Source organism: Pseudophryne corroboree, chromosome 7 (assembly GCF_028390025.1).
Source record: "Pseudophryne corroboree isolate aPseCor3 chromosome 7, aPseCor3.hap2, whole genome shotgun sequence".
In the NCBI taxonomy this organism is placed as follows: domain Eukaryota; kingdom Metazoa; phylum Chordata; class Amphibia; order Anura; family Myobatrachidae; genus Pseudophryne; species Pseudophryne corroboree.
The window spans coordinates 510,637,120-510,660,285 of NC_086450.1; the positions used below are offsets into that span (position 1 = coordinate 510,637,120).

The 23,166-nt window shown below is 46.6% G+C and overlaps 1 protein-coding gene across 3 annotated transcripts in view; it reads left to right on the top strand.

Moving 5' to 3' along the window:
- The first annotated feature begins 374 nt into the window (after positions 1-374).
- LOC134945891 (E3 ubiquitin-protein ligase TRIM7-like) overlaps positions 375-23,166 on the top strand; it is a 45,596-nt gene continuing 22,804 nt past the window's right edge. Inside the window, exon 1 of one of the 3 annotated variants that reach the window (XM_063935442.1) lies at positions 375-460. Coding sequence is in view for 1 of the 3 variants with exons in the window: in XM_063935441.1 (XP_063791511.1) it covers positions 19,812-19,897 (86 nt within the window). In the remaining 2 variants the exon portion in view is untranslated. Of the gene's footprint in view, positions 461-813; positions 922-19,796; positions 19,898-23,166 lie in introns of those variants that run through there. The other 2 variants (XM_063935443.1, XM_063935441.1) reach the window with 2 other exon arrangements.

The following is a 23,166-nucleotide window of genomic DNA, read 5'->3' on the forward strand; positions in this document are numbered from 1 at the left end:
ACTGTATAACATGTACCCGCTGCCTCCCTATATCCTCTGCCTGTATAATCCTGGCTCTCTCAGTAATGTTATGGGCATTGTATCCATACACTGTACATTCTCACACAACTGCAGTGTCTGTAGTGTTACATTGTATCTATAAAGTGTGTGTGTATGTATGTATATATATATATATATATATATAAATAGATAGATATATTCTGAGTGAGAATGTGAAACAGAACACTTCAATAATAGTGTTTTCAGATATTTAGAATCCCCAAAACACCCAACATGTCATGTTTTCAGAATTTCTCTCTTGGGAAACAGGTAGAACAATCACTAAACCAGCAAAATAGATGAAATCACCTGTAGGCTGTACATGATTAGTGATATCCAGAGAACATGACCATATAACACCCCCCTCTCCTCCCCCACACATCAGAGAGAAGTGATCCTGTGTGGAAGTTCTTGTACTCAGGTAAGAAGCACACCTGGGGCAGGTACACATCTCTGTGGCTACACATAAATAGTTACTGAAAGTTAAATGAAATATAGTAGATTAGTGATTCTGTACATAGTGTAAGGAGCAGTTATGTGTCTTCCCTGTTATTATTTGATGAGATTATAAACTGATTTTGAACAAAGGTTTCTGAGGTCTCTGTCCCAATTAATTAATTAAGTAATTAAGCAGAAACGCCCATGTATTCCCTGCTGAGCCTGTGTATGTGTCGGTCTGTTTCTGGACTTGGTTAAAATCACTTTCTGGGACCAATCTGGCTGCAGATCTGGTGAAACCTGAGGCCATTTTGACATGAAGGGTTAATGCTGACATGTGTCATTCTGTGTGTAGGGATCGCTGTATGTGAGAGTGTATATCCAACATACTGACCGGTAGGGATGCACTGGAACCAGTGAGATAGGGTCAGCACTTGTATTACTGTAAGTAAGATTTATTTCCAGTGGAACCTGACTTTCTTGCAGTTGTTATTGCTTCCATACTGTAAGAGAGTCTGGTATGTGTGATTGGTGATCAGGCAGGTGATGCAGCTTGTCAGGGCTCCGTTACCATGTGATGTTGCTGTAGCCATGTGCTATATATTTACCCTCACCCTGTCTACTGTTGAGAGAGAAGATTTCTCCCTAATCTCTTTGAGAACAAGGAGTTATTTGGCTAATATAACATCTATTGGGAGCTGCAATAATTGTGCATTCAGCAGGCTTACCCAGTAGTTTGATACAACATAATATATAGCTATCAGCAATTGCAGTGTGTATTAACTACAATTCTGACATACTAGCCAAAGATTTATTTACTGTCTAGAATTCAGGGCTCCTATATGCACTAAACTATCAGTGACAAATTAAATATATGAAACACAATCACTGTACAGTTATTCAGCTATAGGGATTGCACATAATAATGTGACTTGTTAATTATTTGATATTTCTTTTTACTCTTGGTACCCCACTTACTTCACACCTGATGCACATCTAGAACTAATATAGTGGGGACTCATGAATATAGTACACAGTATGCATTATAGAGCGGTCTAAAAACAATTTAGCTCATAAACATTTTCTCTCATAAGAAGACACAACGGATGCTCTCTCCCTTCTTATGGAAAGCTCTCTCCATTAGCTACATTGTATTTTATTATAACAACAATAGTCACTGTGGGTGATTATACTGATGGGTTTGCAACAAAGGTAGCTACTGCTACATGAGCCATATAATGGCTACATAGCATTCACTGTAACAAATGCAGTTACTATGGAAGGATACAATTCTCTTTACTCAAAGCAATTCTTCTAGCAAAACATCTGTGCCTATCAGCAGCCCCATTTAATAAATATACAGGCACGTGCTCACTACACATATACAACTGCTATAATGGGCATATAAGAATAGCGCATAGCCTGTACCAATTATAAATGTATAGATGTGCAATAACTACTGAATAGTGGGAGAACTATTAAATACGCTTATATTAGCTACAGTGCGTCTATTATAACAGCTGCTACATGATATTATATTGGTTGGCTTGAAGTGAGGGAGTGTTGCAGTGAATGATATCTAAAAGGCCCTACACACTGGCCGACTCGCCGACGAGCGACCTGGCGGCGGGGGGGGGGCTGCATGTACAGCCGACGGGGGACCAGCGATGAACGAGCGCGGGGACGCGCATAGTTCATCGCTGGAGCCTCCACACTGAAAGATATGAACGAGTTCTCGTTCATTTATGAACAAGATCGTTCATATCTTTCAAAAAATCGGCCAGTGTGTAGGGCCTATAAAACTACTGCCAGATTTATGATGCATATTGGCAAATTACCAATACATAATTAATAAATATTACACAATACTCAGCATTTCTACATTAGGCTAATTGTTGCTAATTAACAAGTTAATAATTGACATGATGAACTATATAAACTGAGTACAGTCTGTCTAGGATACACTCAATTTGGACCAATAAAGACACGATACAGGTAGTCGGTCTTTTAATAAATACATTTATTTCCATTTACTATATATGGTAATTCTATTACATAGGTTTATTGTATTTTTCCTATTTCATGGTTAGACATTTTAATGAATTTATTAAAGGTTAATTTTTAATCCTTATTTGTGCGCCAGCAAAGAGACATACTTTATCGGGGTTCTCTTTTCTAAATAATAAAAATTCAGGATGTAATAGTAACATAGTAACATAGTATCTGAGGTTGAAAAAAAACAATTGTCAATCGAGTTCAACCTATTTGTGGTGTCCTATGCATGATGATTTGACTAAAATTTCTGACTGATGCTGCTGTCAGCCATTGCATTTTATCCCTATTTATAGTAACTATAATATAGAGACATAAACATAGAAACATAGAATTTGTCGGCAGATAAGAACCACTTGGCCCATCTAGTCTGCCCCTTTTTTTTTTTTTTTTTTACATTATTTTTTATCTCTAAACTTTATTTGATCCTTATTTCTTTGTAAGGATATCCTTATGTCTATCCCATGCATGTTTAAATTGCTCTACTGTCTTAGCCTCTACCACCTCTGATGGGAGGCTATTCCACTTGTCCACTACCCTTTCTGTGAAATAATGTTTCCGCAAATTTTCCCCTGACCCCCCCCCCCACCCTCCAGCCTCAGTGCATGTCCTCGTGTCCTATTGCTTCTCTTCATTTGGAGAATGTTTCCCTCCTGGACTTTGTTAAAACCCTTGATAATGCATGACTATGCACCATACCCCTTGATATCCTTATCCATTAGGAATTTATCTAACCCATTCTTAAAGGTGTTGACAGATTCCGCCATTACAACTCCCTCGGGCAGGGAATTCCAAACACGTATTGTCCTTACCGCGAAAAAACCTTTACGCCGTATTGTGCGGAATCTCCTCTCCTCTAACCTGAGCGAGTGTCCACGAGTCCTCTGTGTTGATCTAACCAAAAACAGTTCCTGCGCAAGCTCTGTGTATTGTCCCTTTATATATTTGTAGATGTTGATCATATCCCCTCTTAAGGGCCCTACTCACTGGCCGACCCGCCGCCGAGCTGCCCGACGGCGGATACGGCCGACGAGCGACCCGGCGGCGGGGGGGCAGTGACGGGGGTGTGAAGTTTCTTCACTCCCCCCGTCACCCGGCTGCATTGAAGTGCAGGCTAATATGGACGAGATCGTCCATATTGGCCTGCATGCACAGCCGACGGGAGACCAGCGATGAACGAGCGCGGGGACGCGCATCGTTCATCGCTTAAGTCTCCACACTGAAAGATATGAACAAGTTCTCATTCATTTATGAACGAGATCGTTCATATCTTTCAAAATATCGCTAGGTGTGTAGGGCCTATTAGTCTCCGCTTTTCCAATGTAACCATGCCTAGTCTTTCAAGCCTTTCCTTGTATTCCATCGTCTCCATGCCCTTAATTAGTTTGGTCGCCCTCCTCTGTACCTTTTCAAACTCCAGGATATCCTTTTTGTAGTACGGTGCCCAGAACTGTACACAGTATTCAAGGTGTGGCCTCACTAGTGATTTATATAACGGGAGTATAATACTCTCATCCCTAGCATCAATACCCAGTTTTATGCATGCTAATATTTTATTAGCCTTCTTTGCTGCAGTCCTACTTTGGGTACTACTGCTTAGCTTGCTATCTATGAGGACACCTAAGTCCTTTTCCAGTACAGAATCCCCTAATTTTACCCCATTTTGTAGGTAGGTGTAATTTTTGTTCTTGTTACCACAGTGCATTACCTTACACTTGTCTGTGTTGAAGCGCATTCTCCATTTGGCTGCCCAAGCTTCTAATTTAACTAAGTCGTTCTGAAGAGACTCGGCATCCTCCTCTGTATTTATAGCCTTACACAATTTGGTATCATCTGCAAAAATTTACACCATGCTCTCTAGACCTTCTGTTAGGTCGTTAATGAGAATATTGAACAATAGCGGTCCTAATACCGAGCCTTGCGGCACACCACTTAGCACTTCACTCCAAGCTGAAAAAGATCAATTAACCATAACGCGCTGCTTCCTATTATCTAACCAGTTTTTGACCCAAGTGCATATTGTGCTTCCTAGCCCTGATTCTTGTAGCTTGTAGATAAGTCGCATGTGTGGTACAGTATCGAACGCTTTGGCAAAGTCTAAAAAGATTACATCCATGTCTTTACCCTGATCTAGGTTTGCGCTTACTGTTTCATAAAAGCCAAGTAAGTTGGTTTGACAGGATCTGTCCTTCATAAACCCATGTTGATTCCTTTTAATGACCTTATTGACTTCAAGGAACTTCTGAATACTATCTCTTAGAATACCTTCCAATACTTTCCCCACTATAGATGTAAGACTAACTGGTCTATAATTACCTGGTTCAGCTTTACTTCCCTTTTTGAATATAGGCACTACTTCCGCTATACACCAGTCTTTGGGAACCATACCTGATATAACTGAATCCTTAAAGATCAAAGATAGCAGTTTTGCCAGTTCAGAGTGAAGCTCCATTAGAACCCTTGGGTGAATACCATCGGGCCCTGGTGATTTATTAATCTTTAAATGTTTTAATCTGTCACAGACTACTTCCTCGCTTAAATAAGTACCTATCAGTGTGATATTCTCATTATTGAGATTGTGTGTCAGTCCCTGAAATGGGTCCTCTCTAGTGAATACTGTTGAAAAAAAACTAATTTAGTGTGTCCGCTATGTCATTATAATTTTTGCTTAAGACTCCCAACTTGTCTTTTAAAGGGCCTATACTCTCCTTCTTTAATCTCTTGCTATTAATGTATTTAAATATTTTTTGGGGATTCGCTTTGCTTTCCTTTGCTACTAGTTCATCAGTTTCTACTTTAGCCGCTCTTATTTCCTTTTTGTAAATTTTGTTACATTCCTTATAGTGCTGAAATGACTCTGCTTCCCCGTCAGATTTGTATTTTTTAAATGCTCGCATTTTCTTGCCCATAAGTTCCTTAATCTTTTTGTTAAGCCATATCGGTTTATGATTTTTATTCCTTTTTTTGCTACTCATAGGAATACATTTGAGTGTATTTTTAGCTAGCAGGAATTTTAGTACCTCCCATTTCTCCGTAGTATTTTTTTCCTAAAAACAAACCTTCCCATTCAATATCCCTGAAAAATACCCTCATCTTTTCAAAATTTGCTTTGCTAAAGTTTAAAGTCCTAGTTGAGCCAGTATAGGGCTGTTTATGGAAACTGATATTGAATGTGACCATATTGTGGTCACTGTTTCTTATGGGTTCCCCTACTATAATACCTGATACCAAATCCCCATTGTTTGTTAATACCAGGTCTAAGATTGCATTGTACCTAGTTGGTTCCTCAATTAGTTGGACTAAGTAGTTATCATTAAGTGCGTTTAAAAACATATAGACCCTAGCAGTATCGCATGAATCGTTTTTCCAGATTATCTCTGGATAGTTAAAATCTCCCATCACTACTATGGGGTATATGCAATTAGCGGCGAATTCCCGAAATTGTTGAAAAACTGCACTTTTTCGCCAAAAATAAATAAATTCGACAATGCAATTCAGTACTTTCCGACAAAAAACAGACTTTCAAAATTCGACTTTTTGAAATTGGACTTTTGACAAATTCGACTTTTTTTGCAATGTTAAAATGCTGCAATTCGACCAAAGTCTATTCAATTGAAGTTTGGAAATTCGACAACAGTGCTTTTAGACAGTAAATTCGTCATTTTCAATCCGACACACTTTGGAGGGTGAAACCAATAAAAAAATGTAAACATGTTTTTTTTTTTTTTTTGTTTTTTTTTTTGTTTTTTTTTTTGGGGGGGGGGGGGGGTATAAGCATATCTATTTACATTATAAGGGATTAGGTACTTGGTTTGTCTTTTTAGGAGGCACAAGTATTATTTATATATTTAAAAAAAAAAAAAAAATATATATATATATATATATATATATATATATATATATATATATATATATATATATATATATATATATATATATATATAATTTTTTTTATTTTTTTCTTAGCTGGAACGGTAAAATCCCGAAAAAAAAATTGCGTGGGGTCCCCCCTCCAAAGCATAAACAGCCTCGGGCTCTTCGAGCTGGTCCTGGTTCTAAAAATGCGGGGAAAAATTTGCCAGGGGATCCCCCGTTTTTTTAAAACCAGCACCGGGCTCTGCGCCTGGTGCTGGTGCAAAAAATATGGGGGACAAAAAGAGTAGGGGTCCCCGTATTTTTTACACCAGCATCGGGCTCCACTAGCTGGACAGATAATGCTACAGCCGGGGGTCACTTTTATACAGTGCGCATGCGGCCGTGGCATTAAATATCCAACTAGTCACCCCTGGCCGGGGTACCCTGGGGGAGTGGGGACCCCTTCAATCAAGGGGTCCACCCCCCCAGCCACCCAAGGGCAAGGGGTGAAGCCCAAGGCTGCCCCCCCCCCCCCCCCTCCTCCCCCCCCATCCAAGGGCTGCGGATGGGAGGCAGATAGCCTTGAGAATTTTGAACGAATATTGTTTTTTTTCCAGGAGTACTACAAGTCCCAGCAAGCCTCCACCGCCGGTCTGGTACTTGGAGAACCACAAGTACCAGCATGTGGGAGAAAAGCGGGCCCGTTGGTACCTGTAGTACTACTGGAAAAAAAATACCCAAATAAAAACAGGACACACACACCGTGACAAGTAAAACTTTATTACACACTACCGACACACACATACTTACCTATGTTGACATGCCGACTGCCACAGTCTCCGACGATCCGAGGGTACCTGTGAAAAAATTATACACGCCTGTCAGCGTCCAGAGATAAATCCACGTCCAGAGTATAATCCACGAACTTGGCAAAATAAAAAAACGCAAAAACCCGACCAACGGACTGAAAGGGGTCCCATGTTGACACATGGGACCCCTTTCCCCGAATGCAGAGACCTCTCCGTGACAGCTGTCACTGAAAGGTCTCTTCAGCCAATCAGCGAGTGCAACGTCCTTGCACTCTGCTGATTGGCACTGTGCGCGTCTGAGCAGACAGCGCATCGCACAGCTCCCTCCATTATATTCAATGGTGGGAACTTTGCGGCTAGCGGTGAGGTCAGCCGCTGACCGCGGGTAACCCCCCCGCTGACGGCAAAGTTCCCACCATTGAAAGTAATGGAGGGAGCTGTGCGATGCGCTGTCACAGCACACAGCGCACAGCCAATCAGGTGAGCGCCACGTAGTAGCGCTTCCTGATTGGCTGAAGGGACCTCAGTGACCAGAGTCACTTGGGGTCCCTGCACATTCGGGGAAAGGGGTCTCGTGTCAACATGGGACCCTTTTCAGTCCGTTGGTCGGGTTTTTGCATTTTTTTTATTTTGCCAAGTTCGTGGATTATATTCTGGACGTGGATTTATCTCTGGACGCTGGCAGGTGAGTATAATTTTTTTCACAGGTACCCTCGGATCGTCGGAGACTGTGGCAGTCGGCGTGTCGACATAGGTAAGTATGTGTGTGTCGGTAGTGTGTAATAAAGTTTTACTTGTCACGGTGTGTGTCGTGTTTTTATTTGGGTATTTTTTTCCAGTAGTACTACAGGTACCAGCGGGCCCGTTTTCTCCCGCATGCTGGTACTTGTGGTTCTCCAAGTACCAGCTTGCGGGGGAGGCTTGCTGGGACTTGTAGTACTCCTGGAAAAAACAACATTCGTACAAAATTCTCAAGGCTATCAGCCCCCCATCCGCAGCCCTTGGATGGCGGGGGACAGCCTCTGGCTTCACCCCTGGCCCTTGGGTGGCTGGGGGGGGGGACCCCTTGATTGAAGGGGTCCCCACTCCCCCAGGGTACCCCAGCCAGGGGTGACTAGTTGGTTATTTAATGCCACGGCCGCAGGGCACTGTATAAAAGTGACCCCCGGCTGTGGCATTATCTGTCCAGCTAGTGGAGCCCGATGCTGGTGTAAAAAATACGGGGGACCCCTACTCTTTTTGTTCCCCGTATTTTTTGCACCAGGCGCAGAGCCCGGTGCTGGTTTTAAAAATACGGGGGTTCCTCTGTCAAATTTTTCCCTGCATTTTTAGAACCAGGACCAGCTCGAAGAGCCCGAGGCTGGTTATGCTTTGGAGGGGGGACCCCACGCCATTTTATTCCGTGTTTTTCCCGTTTTTTAAATTCGCGGCAAAATCCGGCAAATCGGCCATTTTTCGCCCGCGGGAATGTCGAATCTGTTTTTCATTCAATATGGTGAATTCCGGCAGCCACCTGCTGGAATTCACCTGTCGAATTGTGTCGAATTAAAAAAACGGTGATAATTTGCCGCGATTCGCCCGCAATTGCATATACCCCAATGTCTCCTACTCCTGCTGCTCTTTCAATTTGCTTTAGTAACAATTCATCATCAGATGCATTGATACCAGGCGGCCTATAGCATACACCCAATACTAACTTTTTTATTCCTTTTTTCCCCGCATGCAATTTCTACCCATAATGTCTCGACAGTGTCTACAGTCCCCTCCTGAATATCTTCCCGTATATCCGGTTTTAAAACCGGCTTTACGTAAAGACACACCCCTCCACCCTTTTTATTTAGTCTGTCTCTCCTAAACAGTGTTTAGCCCTCTAGATTGACTGTCCAATCATGAGATTCATCCCACCAAGTTTCAGTAATGCCTATAATATCATACTGTTTGCTTGCTGCAAGTATTTCTAGTTCGCCCTTTTTACCAGTAATGCTTCTGGCATTTACATACATACAACTAAGATAAGTATTTTCCCTTGCGTTAGGGACATCTTTCACCTTATGTAGCAATGATGACCTGTAATCGTCATTGGTTAGTGCTTTGGTAAAATCTTTTAGTACCCATGTTAGTAACCTTACCGCCTGCTCTTACCTTCCCCCCAACTTCTCCCCCATTTCATTTACTACCGCCATCCCCACTATTCTCACTGCATGACCCGTAGTTTCTAGCTAAACCTCCCTCCAGGATCCTAGTTTAAAATCTCCTCCAACCTTCTAACCATCCTTCCCCCCCCCCCCCCCCCCCCCCCAGCACTGCTGCCCCCTCCTCAGTCAGGTGCAATCCGTCACGACAAAAGAGATGGCGCCTGACTGAGAAGTCAGCCCAGTGTTCTAGGAACACAAACCCCTCTTTCCTACACCAATCCCTAAGCCACACATTTACCTCCCTAATCTCCCTCTGCCTCCCTGGACTAGCGCGTGGCACGGGTAATAATTCCGAGAATATTACCTTAGATGTCCTTGCCTTCAGTTTCTTTCCTAAATCCCTATAGTCTTTCTTAAGGACATCCCACCTTCCGCCAACTTTGTCATTGGTGCCAACGTGCACCAAGACCGCCAGGTCTTTCCCGACCACTCCCAACAATCTATCTACCCGGTCCGCGATGTGCCGTACCCGAGCACCCGGGAGACAACAGACTGTACGGCGATCACGGTCCCAGTAGCAGATTGCCCTATCTGCCTTCCTGATGATAGAATCCCCTACCACCACCATCTGACTAGGTACCTCTCTATCTTTTATCCCAACCGTGCCAGAGGACCGCACCTCTGGATGCTAGAGGGAGCAGTCTCCTCCGGCACCGTCATTTCTTCACTAATATCCTCTGATTCCTCGTCCAATCGGGCAAATTTGTTCGGGTTTGATATTTTGGAGATGTCGTGCCTCCCCCTCTTTTTCTTCCTTTTAACTGTGACCCAACTGGCTACTTGATCATCATCCTCTTCTACCAGTGACTCCTCCCGCAACTCCTCCACCGTTCTGTCTAAACTACACTCGAGATTGTGAATCTCCCTCAGTCGCGTAACGGTTTGCTTTAGATCAGTTACCTGGGCTTCCAGGGCAACAGTTCGCACACACCTCGTGCAGATGTGATCACACTGGGCCGGTAGCTCCAGGTGTGCATACATCTTGCACGACATGCACTGAGTGAGGTCCTCAATCACAGCCCCTCCCATATTGTTTGTAAGGTCTAACTCCCTGTTACTCTCAAAGAAAAAGCAGCAAAAATAAAAAGTAGAAGACAAGCAATATCACTTATACAATAATTATGCTGGCTTATACTTATCTATCCTTGTGCGGTTCTTGGTCCTTCACTTTTATGCAGCCGTAGTACTCTCTCCTGCGGCACCTATACTCCACTTAGCAGTTGCAGTTGTTCCAGCTCACTGCACCTCCTTTTCACTCGGCTTCCAGCTCCTGCTAATAAAAAAAGAAAAAGAAAAAATGCCCCTCACACAAAATCACAGCCCCTCTGCTACTCCAAGTAAGAGACCCTCTCACTCACTCACAAGGTCAGTCCCTTGCAGCCTCACCAGAAGTTTAATGGTACTGCAAATACGTGTGTTCCTGATTGTGTATTATAAAACTCACCTTTTTCTGTATTCTAACTTACCTTTTTGCTGTTTACAACGCACACTTAGAAATCCCAGCAGCTGGTGCAGAACATATCCCCTCTCCCCCCATTCCTTGTATATTTCAAACTAGTTGGATTCACAAAGGGCCAGAAGAAAACGGGACCCCTCAGGTGGAAGTGACAATTGCATAAGCTAATATTTAAAGTCCTGGCCAGGACCAAGGACTGCTGTGGAACTTTGGTGCTTATTAATGCACAGTGCACATAATGCATGGAAGATACTTGAATTCTGTCATACACGCGTATTAACACTCCAATGTGTGTCTATGTCCCAGTGGGCAAAATTGGAGCAGCCTCCTTGTCTACTAATTTTATGGGACTCATACCATTAGCATGATCTAAAAAGAGATTATATATATTTCTATTGTAATGCCCCCAATTTAATAACCATATATAGTAATGCCCCCATTATAACAGGAGTATACAGTGTAGTAGTGCTCCTGGTATAATAGACATATATAGTAGTGTGCACACTACAAAATAAATATATACTGTAGTAATACCCCCATAATAGAAATATATAATGTGGACAGTACTAATATAATATATAATTAATTACCCCACACAGTGAAGCCAGAGACATGCCCAGCCTGTGAAGAACAAAAGCCGCTCGGTGCCGATGCATCACTTGAGCTGAGTGATGGGAAACGGCTAGACCAGCGGTCGCCAACCCATCGCTCATGAGCGACAGGTAGCTCGCTGCTGTAATCGGTGTAACTCGCCCGGCATATTAACATTGAAGGGGACCCGGGGAGTGTGCACATGCACGGCCGTGTGTGGCTTTATGCTGCCACACACTGGAGAGCTGACTGCGCCATTACAGTACCTCCTCCACCTCTGAGCAGCCGCACGGAGCCCGCACCCCACGCCATCCGAACCCTCCATTTAGTCTGGGTTTGTCCTCTGTTAATACATGGCTTTCTGTGTGATGTGTATGAGCAGTGGCGTAACTAGAATTTTTTTTCCCCCAAGCCAAAAAATTCACACACCCCCCCCCCCCCCCCATACCCCATAATTGGGAGCAAGAAAGGGGTGTGGTTTTATTGGAATGGGCGTGTTTTCTCATAAAGGGGCGTGGCATTGCAGGGAAAGACTACCTTATACCCCAGTTTTGCAACCTGCACGCCCAGACGCTAGCCACCACAGGAAAGAAAAATAATCCTGATTCATGCCCCTTACATTATTTGTCATTTTTCCTCCTTATAGTAATGCCCAGTATACATTATGCCACATACTGCAATGGCCCTTAGACATTATGCCGCACACAATAATGCACATGACACATGACACAATATGCACACACTGTAATGCCCCCGACACATTATGCCACACACCGTAATGCCTGTGACACATTATGCCACACACCGTAATGCCTGTGACACATTATGACAGGAATCGCAATGCCCGTTATACATTATGCTACACATTGCAATGCCCCTGATACATTATAGCACATACAATGCCTGTGACACATTATAACACACACTGCAATGTCCGAGATACATTATGCCACACACTGCAATGCCCGATACATTATAGCACATACAATGCCTGTGACACATTATGCCACACACTGCAATGACCTTGAGACATTATACCACAATGCCCGTGATATAGTATACCATACACCGTAATGCCTTTGACACATACCGCAATGCCCTACCCGTTATACCCTATGCCACACACCGCAATGCCCGTTATGTATTATGCCACACTGCAATGACCCTGAGACATTATACCACATACCACAATGCCCGTGATATAGTATACCACACACCGTAATGCCCATTACACATTATGACACACACCGCAATGTCCATGATACATTATGCCACACACCATAATGTCCATTACACATTAAGTCCTACAGTAAGGCTTCTAATTACTTTTCAAATACCTGCTCGTTGTCAGGGGTTTCATGCACTGGGTGTCATGCTCGTTGCCAGGGGTTTAATACTCTTGGTTCCATGCACTGTGCCAGGGGTTTTCATGCACTGGGTGTCATGCTCGTTGCCAGGTGTTTCATGCACTGGGTGTCATGCTCGTTGCTAGGAGGTAGTCCTTGTTGCTAGGGCTGTGCTCCCAGTGCCACATATGTCCCCAGTGCCAGATATTCCCCCACGGTGCCAGGTACTCACATGCCCCCAGTGCCAAATATAGCCCCCCCATGTGCCAGGTACACATATACCCCCCCAGTGCCAGATATTCCCCCCCCCCACCAGTGCCAGATATTCCCCCCCCCACCAGTGCCAGATATTCCCCCCCCCACCAGTGCCAGATATCCCCCCCCCACCAGTGCCAGATATTCCCCCCCCCCACCAGTGCCAGATATTCCCCCCCCCACCAGTGCCAGATATTCCCCCCCCCACCAGTGCCAGATATTCCCCCCCCCCACCAGTGCCAGATATTCCCCCCCCCCCCAGTGCCAGATATTCCCCCCCCCCCCCCACCCAGTGCCAGATATATTCCCCCAGTGCCAGATATATTCCCCCAGTGCCAGATATATTCCCCCAGTGCCAGATATATTCCCCCAGTGCCAGATATATTCCCCCAGTGCCAGATATATTCCCCCAGTGCCAGATATATTCCCCCAGTGCCAGATATATTCCCCCAGTGCCAGATATATTCCCCCAGTGCCAGATATATTCCCCCAGTGCCAGATATATTCCCCCAGTGCCAGATATATTCCCCCCCCCCAGTGCCAGATATATTCCCCCCCCAGTGCCAGATATATCCCCCCCCCCCGTGCCAGATATATCCCCCCCCCCAGTGCCAGATATATTCCCCCCCCCCCCAGTGCCAGATATATTCCCCCCCCCCCAGTGCCAGATATATCCCCCCCCCAGTGCCAGATATATCCCCCCCCCCAGTGCCAGATATATCCCCCCCCCAGTGTCAGATATATTCCCCCCCCCAGTGCCAGATATATTCCCCCCCCCAGTGCCAGATATATTCCCCCCCCCAGTGCCAGATATATTCCCCCCCCCCAGTGCCAGATATATTCCCCCCCCAGTGCCAGATATATTCCCCCCCCCCAGTGCCAGATATATTCCCCCCCCAGTGCCAGATATATTCCCCCCCCAGTGCCAGATATATTCCCCCCCCCCAGTGCCAGATATATTCCCCCCCCCCCCCAGTGCCAGATATATTCCCCCCCCCCCCCAGTGCCAGATATATCCCCCCCCCCAGTGCCAGATATATCCCCCCCCCCAGTGCCAGATATATCCCCCCCCCAGTGCCAGATATATCCCCCCCCCCAGTGCCAGATATATCCCCCCCCCCCCAGTGCCAGATATATCCCCCCCCCCAGTGCCAGATATATCCCCCCCCCCAGTGCCAGATATATCCCCCCCCCCCCAGTGCCAGATATATCCCCCCCCCCCAGTGCCAGATATATCCCCCCCCCCAGTGCCAGATATATCCCCCCCCCCCCAGTGCCAGATATATCCCCGCCCCCCAGTGCCAGATATCCCCCCCCCAGTGCCAGATATATTCCCCCCCCCAGTGCCAGATATATTCCCCCCCCCCCCCCAGTGCCAGATATATTCCCCCCCCAGTGCCAGATATATTCCCCCCCCCCCAGTGCCAGATATATTCCCCCCCCCAGTGCCAGATATATTCCCCCCCCCCCCAGTGCCAGACATCCCCCCCCCAGTGCCAGATATCTCCCCCCCCCCCCCCAGTGCCAGACATCCCCCCCCCCCAGTGCCATATATGCCCCAGTGCCAGATATCCCCCCCCCCCCCCCAGTGCCATATATGCCCCAGTGCCAGATATTCCCCCCCAGTACCAGATGTTCCTTCGTGCCGCCGCCACTTGTTGGAGGGACACGGAGGGCACAGCGTGTGCCTCTCCTGTGTCCCTCCTGCATCATCTCCGGCGGCCGCGGGTCTAATACGGGGAAGTGCCGGTTCGTGAGCCAATTAGAGCTCACGAACGGCACTTCCCCCTATTAGACCCGCGGCCGCCGGAGATGATGCAGGAGGGACACAGGAGAGGCACACGCTGTGCCCTCCGTGTCCCTCCAACAAGCAGCGGAGGGAAGGAGAAAGCAGACTGACATGCGGACGCTCGTCTGCATGTCAGTCTGCTGTAAATCAGTGGCGCCCCCGCAGCCCCCTCGCCCCCAAGCCACCGCGAGGGCTGCAGGGGCAGTAGTTACGCGACTGTGTATGAGGTGACCGCCACAATAATCAGCACAAATGCACATGTATATTACTGATGAAGCATAATGTGGCTGTGCTACAACCTCAATATGCTCCATCAGTAATATACACCTGCATTGTGCTGATATTTGCAGCCATCACCATACTTAAAGTGATGTGATGGCTGCAAAAATCAGTGCAATGCATGTGTGCCAATACCCTCCATCTTTGCCCCTGAGCAGCTGCATGGCGTGTTCTGCACCCAATGCTATACGGACCCTCCAAACAGGGTGTGATAGGAGCATTTAGTCTGGGTTAGTCTCAGCAGTGATATTACAAGACTTTTGTGTGCATGAATCCCCTGGCAATGAGCACAAGATCCCTGACAATGAGCAGGTAATTTAAAATTAATTAGAAGCCATACTGTCGGGCATAATGTGTAATGGGCATTACGGTGTGTGTGTGTGTGGCATAATGTATAACTGGCATTGCAGTATGTGGAATAATGTGTTGGCATTATCGTGTGTGGCATATTGTGTAAGTTGCATTACTGTGTGTGATATGATGTGTCACGGGCATTATGGTGTGTGGCATAATGTGTAAGAGGCATTACTATAAGGAGGAAAAATACCAAATACTGAGGCAGATGTATTAACCTGGAGATGGTATAACGAAGTGATAAGCCAGTGATCTGTGCAAGGTGATAAAGGCACCAGCCAATCAGATCCAATATGTAAATTGACCGTTAGGATCTGATTGGCTGGTGGGTTTATCACCTTGCACATATCACTGGTTTATCACTTCCTTATGCCTTCTCCAGGTTAATACATCTGGCCCAATGTAATGGGCATAAATTAGTTTTTTTTTCCTGTGGTGGCCAATGTCTGGGCAAGCAGCTTGCAAAACTGGGGTATAAGGTAGTAATTTCCTGCAATACCATGGCCCTTGCAGTGAGGCCACACCGTCTTTTTAGAGCATGTGCACCTATGGCGCGCTAATTCTTTACTTTTAATATAGCAATGGGAAGGGTGCCAGAAATTGTTTTTTCCAAGAGTGCAAATTTTATAGCTACGCCACTGGCCACGAGTCCAGTCTTAACACTGAGAGAGCGCCAGCAACCATTCAAGTACAGCATTATTATTATTTATTATTATTATTATTATTATTATTATTATTATTATTATTCTCAAGTAGCTCACACCCCAATTAAGGTTGGAGACAATTGAGCTAGACACTGCGGGAAAAGGGTCCAGTCTCCAGGCTCCTCTCTTCATGCCAGCCGCTGCTGCCATGAGAGGAAGTGTGATGTCATCGTCGTGCTCCCTGTAGCCCTGACAAAGTGGGAGTTGCCGTCACGCTGCCAAACATGGTCTTGTTGCTCGACAGCACATTATTATTGTGGTAATAGTGGTCACAGGTGCAAAGTGTGCAGTGGGTGGTACTGCGTACCTGCTGCCAAATTCTTAATGGTACTCCGTATTGGAGCTACCTACATACTTACACCACTGGGTTAGACCCATAAACACTGTGTCACAGATAGAGATGAGCGGGTTCGGTTCGTCGAGATCCGAACCCCCCCGAACTTCACCTATTTTACACGGGTCTGAGGCAGCCTCGGATCTTCCCACCTTGCTCGGTTAACCCGAACGAGGCTGAACGTCATCATCTCACTGTCGGATTCTCATGAGATTCATATTCCATATAAAGAACCGCGCGTCGCCGCCATTTTCACTCGTGCTTTGGAGATTGAACGGAGAGGACGTGGTTATGTTCTCTCCCTGAAAAGCTCCATTTCTCTGGCTGGGTCCACAGGATTATCCACAGGATAACATTGGGATATTGTCGAGCGACAACGAAAATGGCACCAACACGGTCATGAGCTTTCTGGCCTCCCAAGATGCATTGGGGCCTCCACTATATAGTCCCGCCCACTGACTCAGTCAGATCAGTTTTTTGCTTGGTGCGGCAGGAAGCCACATGGTCACAGGGCTGCTGTGAGAGCAGCCTCGAGCTTTTTATTTTATTTTTATAGACTTACTATATTGTTTTTGAGCGACTTCTCTAAACAGCGTCTTAAACGTATACTAGAAAGAGTCACTCCAACAACTCCCCACTGGGTCGCAACAACGCTTACCTGCGGGTATCAGTGTTGTCTCGACGGGCGTCTGTGTCGGCTGTTCTAGCAGGTCCAGCAGACGTTACCAGGCTGTGGCCGGAGCATGGGGAGACGGTGAGTCTATGGACTTCCTCTTACTAGAGGGGACAGGACACAGCTACACTGACTTTGGTGGAGACTACAAACAGTGTGTTGATGCGCCGAATATCTAGAGTGCGACAGTGCTACGCTCCGGGGATCATAGGCGCCAGGACTAGGTAGAGGCCGCGATCCTGGGAGTTTAAGTCAACAGGGGGTTTCAGACGCTCTCCTGGCCGTCCCTCCTCCGAGTTCATGGCCAGTTCCCGCGTGTCTCTCGTTTCATGAACTGAATGACCTCACTTCCGGCTCAGACGCTACCACGAGGGTACTCGGTCGCAGCTTAGACGCTGCGGTTGTGTACACTGGATCTAAACCCGCCCAGACTGAGTCGCAGGCCTTAGCATCTGCATACACGTGGAGTCACTCAGCGTCCGTGTCCGTTATCAGTTATCAAGAGCGGCAGTGTATACCAGTAGCGTCTGAATCCACTCAGCGTCTTACGAGCGTCTTTGCTTGGATATGGAAGTGTGGTGAGTCTCCCTGTATCCCGCTCTCTGGAGGCAGGGTATACAGTACTAAAAATTCTCTACTTCTTAGTATGCATTGTTAATAGCACCTATTGCATGTGAGACCTGCATATTACTGTGTTTTCTGCATGCTATGTTAAAAAAAAGAACCAGTTTAAAACAGAAGTACAATTTTCCTAGTTATGTATAAGTTGTTATGGAGATTGTATTCTCATATGGCAATGTCTAATGCTTTAACATGTGACTGACTGCTAGTATGTGTGCTGACTTTTCTGTGTAATGTCAGTCCTGTTCTGACCCTCAAATCGGGTGCACTGTGGTCAGATTGATCTCACCTCTACATACTGACATATAGGGTGTTTTTCAGTCACAAATTGTGTAGTCGATAACAGATTATTACCATGTCTATGAGCGGCAAAAGTGATGAGGAGAATTTATCAAGCACTCCTATAGCCCTAACATGCTTATCTTGTAAGTCAGGGGTAATTAATATGAATCAATTGGTCACTTATGAGGGTTTGTGTGCAAACTTTCGCTTTTCAGTGAAGTAAAAAACAGGAGGTGGTTCAACCACCAACAGAGCCACCATGGAATATGTTCGCAAAGACTCTGTCTTCAATAGCGGACAGGTTAGCTCCGGTAGCACCACCTCAAGGGTTAGGTTACACTATGAACCCATACATGCAGCTCCGGTCCTATGGTTTGGTTCCAGTAGCTTCTACAAGCAACCAAGGGGCAGATGCGTCTGTGTGGCAGACTACACAAGATGATACATCGGATGATGATCATACAATAGATTCAACTCCGTATGATGATCAGTCGCAGAGCTTTAGTTCAGAAGAGGTAGCTGAACTTATTAATGCTGTAAAGGCTGTTCTCTCGCTAGAGCCAGCCAAGACTGTGTTAAAAGCAAAAGCACCTGTGTTTAAGAGAACAAAATCAGTGAAAGCTGAATTCCCAGCGTCAGATGAGCTGACGGAAATGATGGATCGAGAACAAGGGACCCAGGAGCGGTCCTTGTAGACGCACTGTCAGTAGAATGGAGGTTTCAGCTGGCGTATCTGTTTCCGCCAATATCTCTGTTACCCAGAGTAGTAAGAAAGATAAAACAGGCATAAGGAGCAATCATTCTAATAGCTCCAGCTTGGCCAAGAAGGCATTGGTACACAGATCTGTTGAGAATGTCCGTGGAAGCACCGATACTGCTCCCTCAACGTCCAGATCTGCTAATGCAGGGTCCTTGTTGTCACAATCATCTGGATCGCCTGTCTTTGACAGCGTGGCTTTTGAAACCTCTATCTTAGAGGCTAAAGGATTTTCAAAGCAAGTAATCCAAACTATGCTTAGAGCAAGAAAGCCTTCTTCGGCCTGTGTGTATCATAGAATATGGCAAGCCTATATTCATTGGTGTACTGGAAAAAATTTAAATCCGAGATCTTTTTAAAGTAGCTAGGATTTTGGATTTCCTTCAGGCAGGATTGGATAAAGGGTTGACAGTTGCTTCCTTGAGGGTCTAAGTTTCAGCGTTAACTGTATGGTTTCAGCAGAAGATTGCTGATTTACAGGATGTACATACATTTTTTTCAAGGAGTAGTACATATTCAACCTCCATTTGTTCCTCCTGCAGCTCCCTGGGATTTGAATGGAGTTCTTAAATTTCTCCAGGGTCTTTTGTTTGAACCACTTGAGAGAGCGGATCTTAAGTGGTTAAAGTTCTTTTTTTTTACTGGCAATGGCGTCAGCCATAAGTGTCAGATTTAGGAGCATTATCATGTAAGTCTCCTTTCCTAAGTTTTTTTTTTTTTTTTTTCCCCCAGACAGAGCAGTTCTCAGAACGAGATCTGGTTATCTTCCGAAGGTGGTTTCAAAGTTTCACCTGAATGAAGAGATTCTAGTCCCAGCTTTTCAGGTATCGGGACTATCTGCGGGAGAAGCGTCGCTGGATGTAGTCCGAACTTTAAGAATCTACATAGATCGTACTAGTGCCATCAGGAAAACAGATTCTCTCTTCATCCTCTACGGATTCCTTAGAAGGGGATGGCCTGCTAGTAAACAGACGCTGGCGAGATGGCTCCGAATGGTAATATCAGAAGCCTTATTCTCATGCAGATCTCCCTATTCCGGCTAATGTCTCTGCACACTCTACACGTAAGGTAGGTCCTTCTTGGGCAGCACAACAGGGTGCTTCAGCAGAACAGATATGTAAGGCAGCCACATGGTCTTCCATAAACACATTCATTAGACATTATGCCTTGGATACTTTTGCCTCTCGTGATGCAGACTTCGGGCGAAAGGTCCTCCTGTCCAATTAGGAGCGTACCCACCACTAAAATGGCTTTGGGAATCCCAATGTTATCCTGTGGACCCAGCCAGAGAAATATACGTTATGGTAAGAACTTACCATTGATAATGTGATTTCTCTTACGTCCACAGGGATCCACAGGGATCCCACCTTGACGCATCTGGTTTGAGGATCTAGACCAGGGGTTCTCAAACTCTGCCCACACAGTGCATGTTTTGCAGGTCTCCTCACAGAATCACAAGTGACATAATTAGCTCCACCTGTGGACCTTTTAAAATGTGTCAGTGAGTAATTAATACACCTGTGCACTTGCTGGGTTACCTGCAAAACATGCACTGTGTGTGTCCAGGGGCGGATCCAGAAAAAAATTACAGGGGGGGCACCATAAGGGACGTGGCTTCGTTGGAATGGGCGTGGTATTGCAGGAAAAGACTACCTTATACCCCAGTTTTGCAACCTGCACGCCCAGACGTTGGCCACCACAGGAAAGAAAAATAATCCTGATTCATGCCCCTTACATTATTTGTCATTTTTCCTCCTTATAGTAATGCCCAGTATACATTATTCCACATACTGCAATGGCCCTTAGACATTATTCCACACACAATAATGCACATGACACAATATGCACACACTGTAATGCCCCAGACACATTATGCCACACACCGTAATGCCATTATGCCACATTATGACAGGAATCGCAATGCCCGTTATACATTATGCTACACACTGCACTGCCCCTGATACATTATAGCACATACAATGTCTGGGACACATTATGCCACACACTGCAATGACCTTGAGACATTATACCACAATGCCCGTGATATAGTATACCATACACCGTAATGCCTGTGACACATACCGCAATGCCCGTTATACCCTATGCCACACACCGCAATGCCCGTTATATATTATGCCACACTGCAATGACCCTGAGACATTATACCACATACCACAATGCCCGTGATATAGTATACCACACACCGTAATGCCTGACACATTATGACACACACCGCAATGTCCGTGATACATTATGCCACACACTGCAATGACCCTGAGACATTATACCACATATCACAATGCCAGCGATATAGTATACCATACACCGTAATGCCTGTGACACATTATGACACACACCGCAATGTCCGTGATACATTATGCCACACACCGTAATGCCCATTACACATTAAGTCCTACAGTAAGGCTTCTAATTACTTTTCAAATACCTGCTCGTTGTCAGGGGTTTCATGCTCTTGGTTCCATGCACGGTGCCAGGGGTTTTCATGCTCAGGGTGTCATGCTCGTTGCCAGGGGTTTCATGCACTGGGTGTCATGCTCGTTGCTAGGAGGTAGTCCTTGTTGCTAGGGCTGTGCTCCCAGTGCCACATATGTCCCCAGTGCCAGATATTCCCCCACGGTGCCAGGTACTCACATGCCCCCAGTGCCAAATATAGCCCCCCCCCCCCATGTGCCAGGTACACATATACCCCCAGTGCCAGATATTCCCCGACAGTGCCACATATGCCCCCAGTGCTATATATCGCCCCCCCCATTGCTATATATGCCCCCAGTGCCACATATGCCCCAGTGCCAGATATTCCCCCCCCAGTGCCACATATGCCCCCAGTGCCAGACAATGCCCCAGTGCCAGATATCCCTCCCCTGCCAGTTATTCCCCCCAGTGCCAGATATTCCCCCCAGTGCCAGATATTCCCCCCAGTGCCAGATATTCCCCCCAGTGCCAGATATTCCCCCCAGTGCCACATATGCCCCCAGTGCCACATATGCCCCCAGTGCCAGATATCCCCCCCAGTGCCAGATATTCCCCCCAGTGCCAGATATTCCCCCCAGTGCCACATATGCCCCCAGTGCCACATATGCCCCCAGTGCCAGATATCCCCCCCAGTGCCAGATATGCCCCCAGTGCCAGATATCCCCCCCCCCAGTGCCAGATATGCCCCCAGTGCCAGATATGCCCCCAGTGCCAGATATGCCCCCAGTGCCAGATATTCCCCCCAGTGCCATATATGTCCCCAGTGCTAGATATTCTTCCCCCCCCCTCCTCGCCAAATATGCCCCCAGTGCCAGATATCCCCCCCCCCCAGTGCCAGATATGCCCCCAGTGCCAGATATGCCCCCAGTGCCAGATATGCCCCCAGTGCCAGATATGCCCCCAGTGCCAGATATGCCCCCAGTGCCAGATATTCCCCCCAGTGCCATATATGTCCCCAGTGCTAGATATTCTTCCCCCCCCTCCTCGCCAAATATGCCCCCAGTGCCAGATATTCCCCCCCAGTGCGTCCCCCCCCTTCCTCTGCCGCCGCTGCTCCCCCCGCTCCCCCGCTGTTAGGAGGGACACGGAGGGCACAGTGCACGCCTCCCTGTGTCCCTCCTGTGTCTCCGGCGGCCGCGGGTCACTGTAATAAAGGAAGTGCTCACGAACGGCACTTCCTTTATGAGACCAGCGGCCGCCGGAGACCCAGGAGGGACACAGGAGAGGCGCGCACTGTGCCCTCCGTGTCCCTCCTAACAGCAGGGAGGCAAGTGGAAACGAGACCGCAGACTGACATGCGGGCTCTCGTCCGCATGTCAGTCTGCACTAAAAATGACAGGGGGGGCACGTGCCTTGGTGGCCCCCCCCCTAAATCCGCCACTGTGTGTGTCCCTGAGGACCGAGTTTAAGAACCCCTGATCTAGACAATCACTAAAACCTCTTCCTTCTTGTATGGAAGGGTGTGCATGTGTCTTATCGCCTAAACAGGTCTCTGCCTGATGTTCCTGCCTAAAATCGCTGTGGAAAGAACTGACCTGACTGAGTCAGTGGGTGGGACTATATAGTGGAGGCCCCAATGCATCCTGGGAGGCCAGAAAGCTCGTGACCATGTTGGTGCCATTTTCGCTGTCGCTCGACAATATCCCAATGTTATCCTGTGGATACCTGTGGACATAAGAGAAATCACGTTATCAACAGTAAGTTCTTACCATAACGTATATATCTGTGCTCAGTGTGCTGAAAATATCTGTGCTCAGTGCGCATTGTGGGGACCACCATTTATGCAGTAGTAGTACAGTACAGTAGGCCATTTCTGTATCTTGCAGCTCTGTGTCACTCGGTTC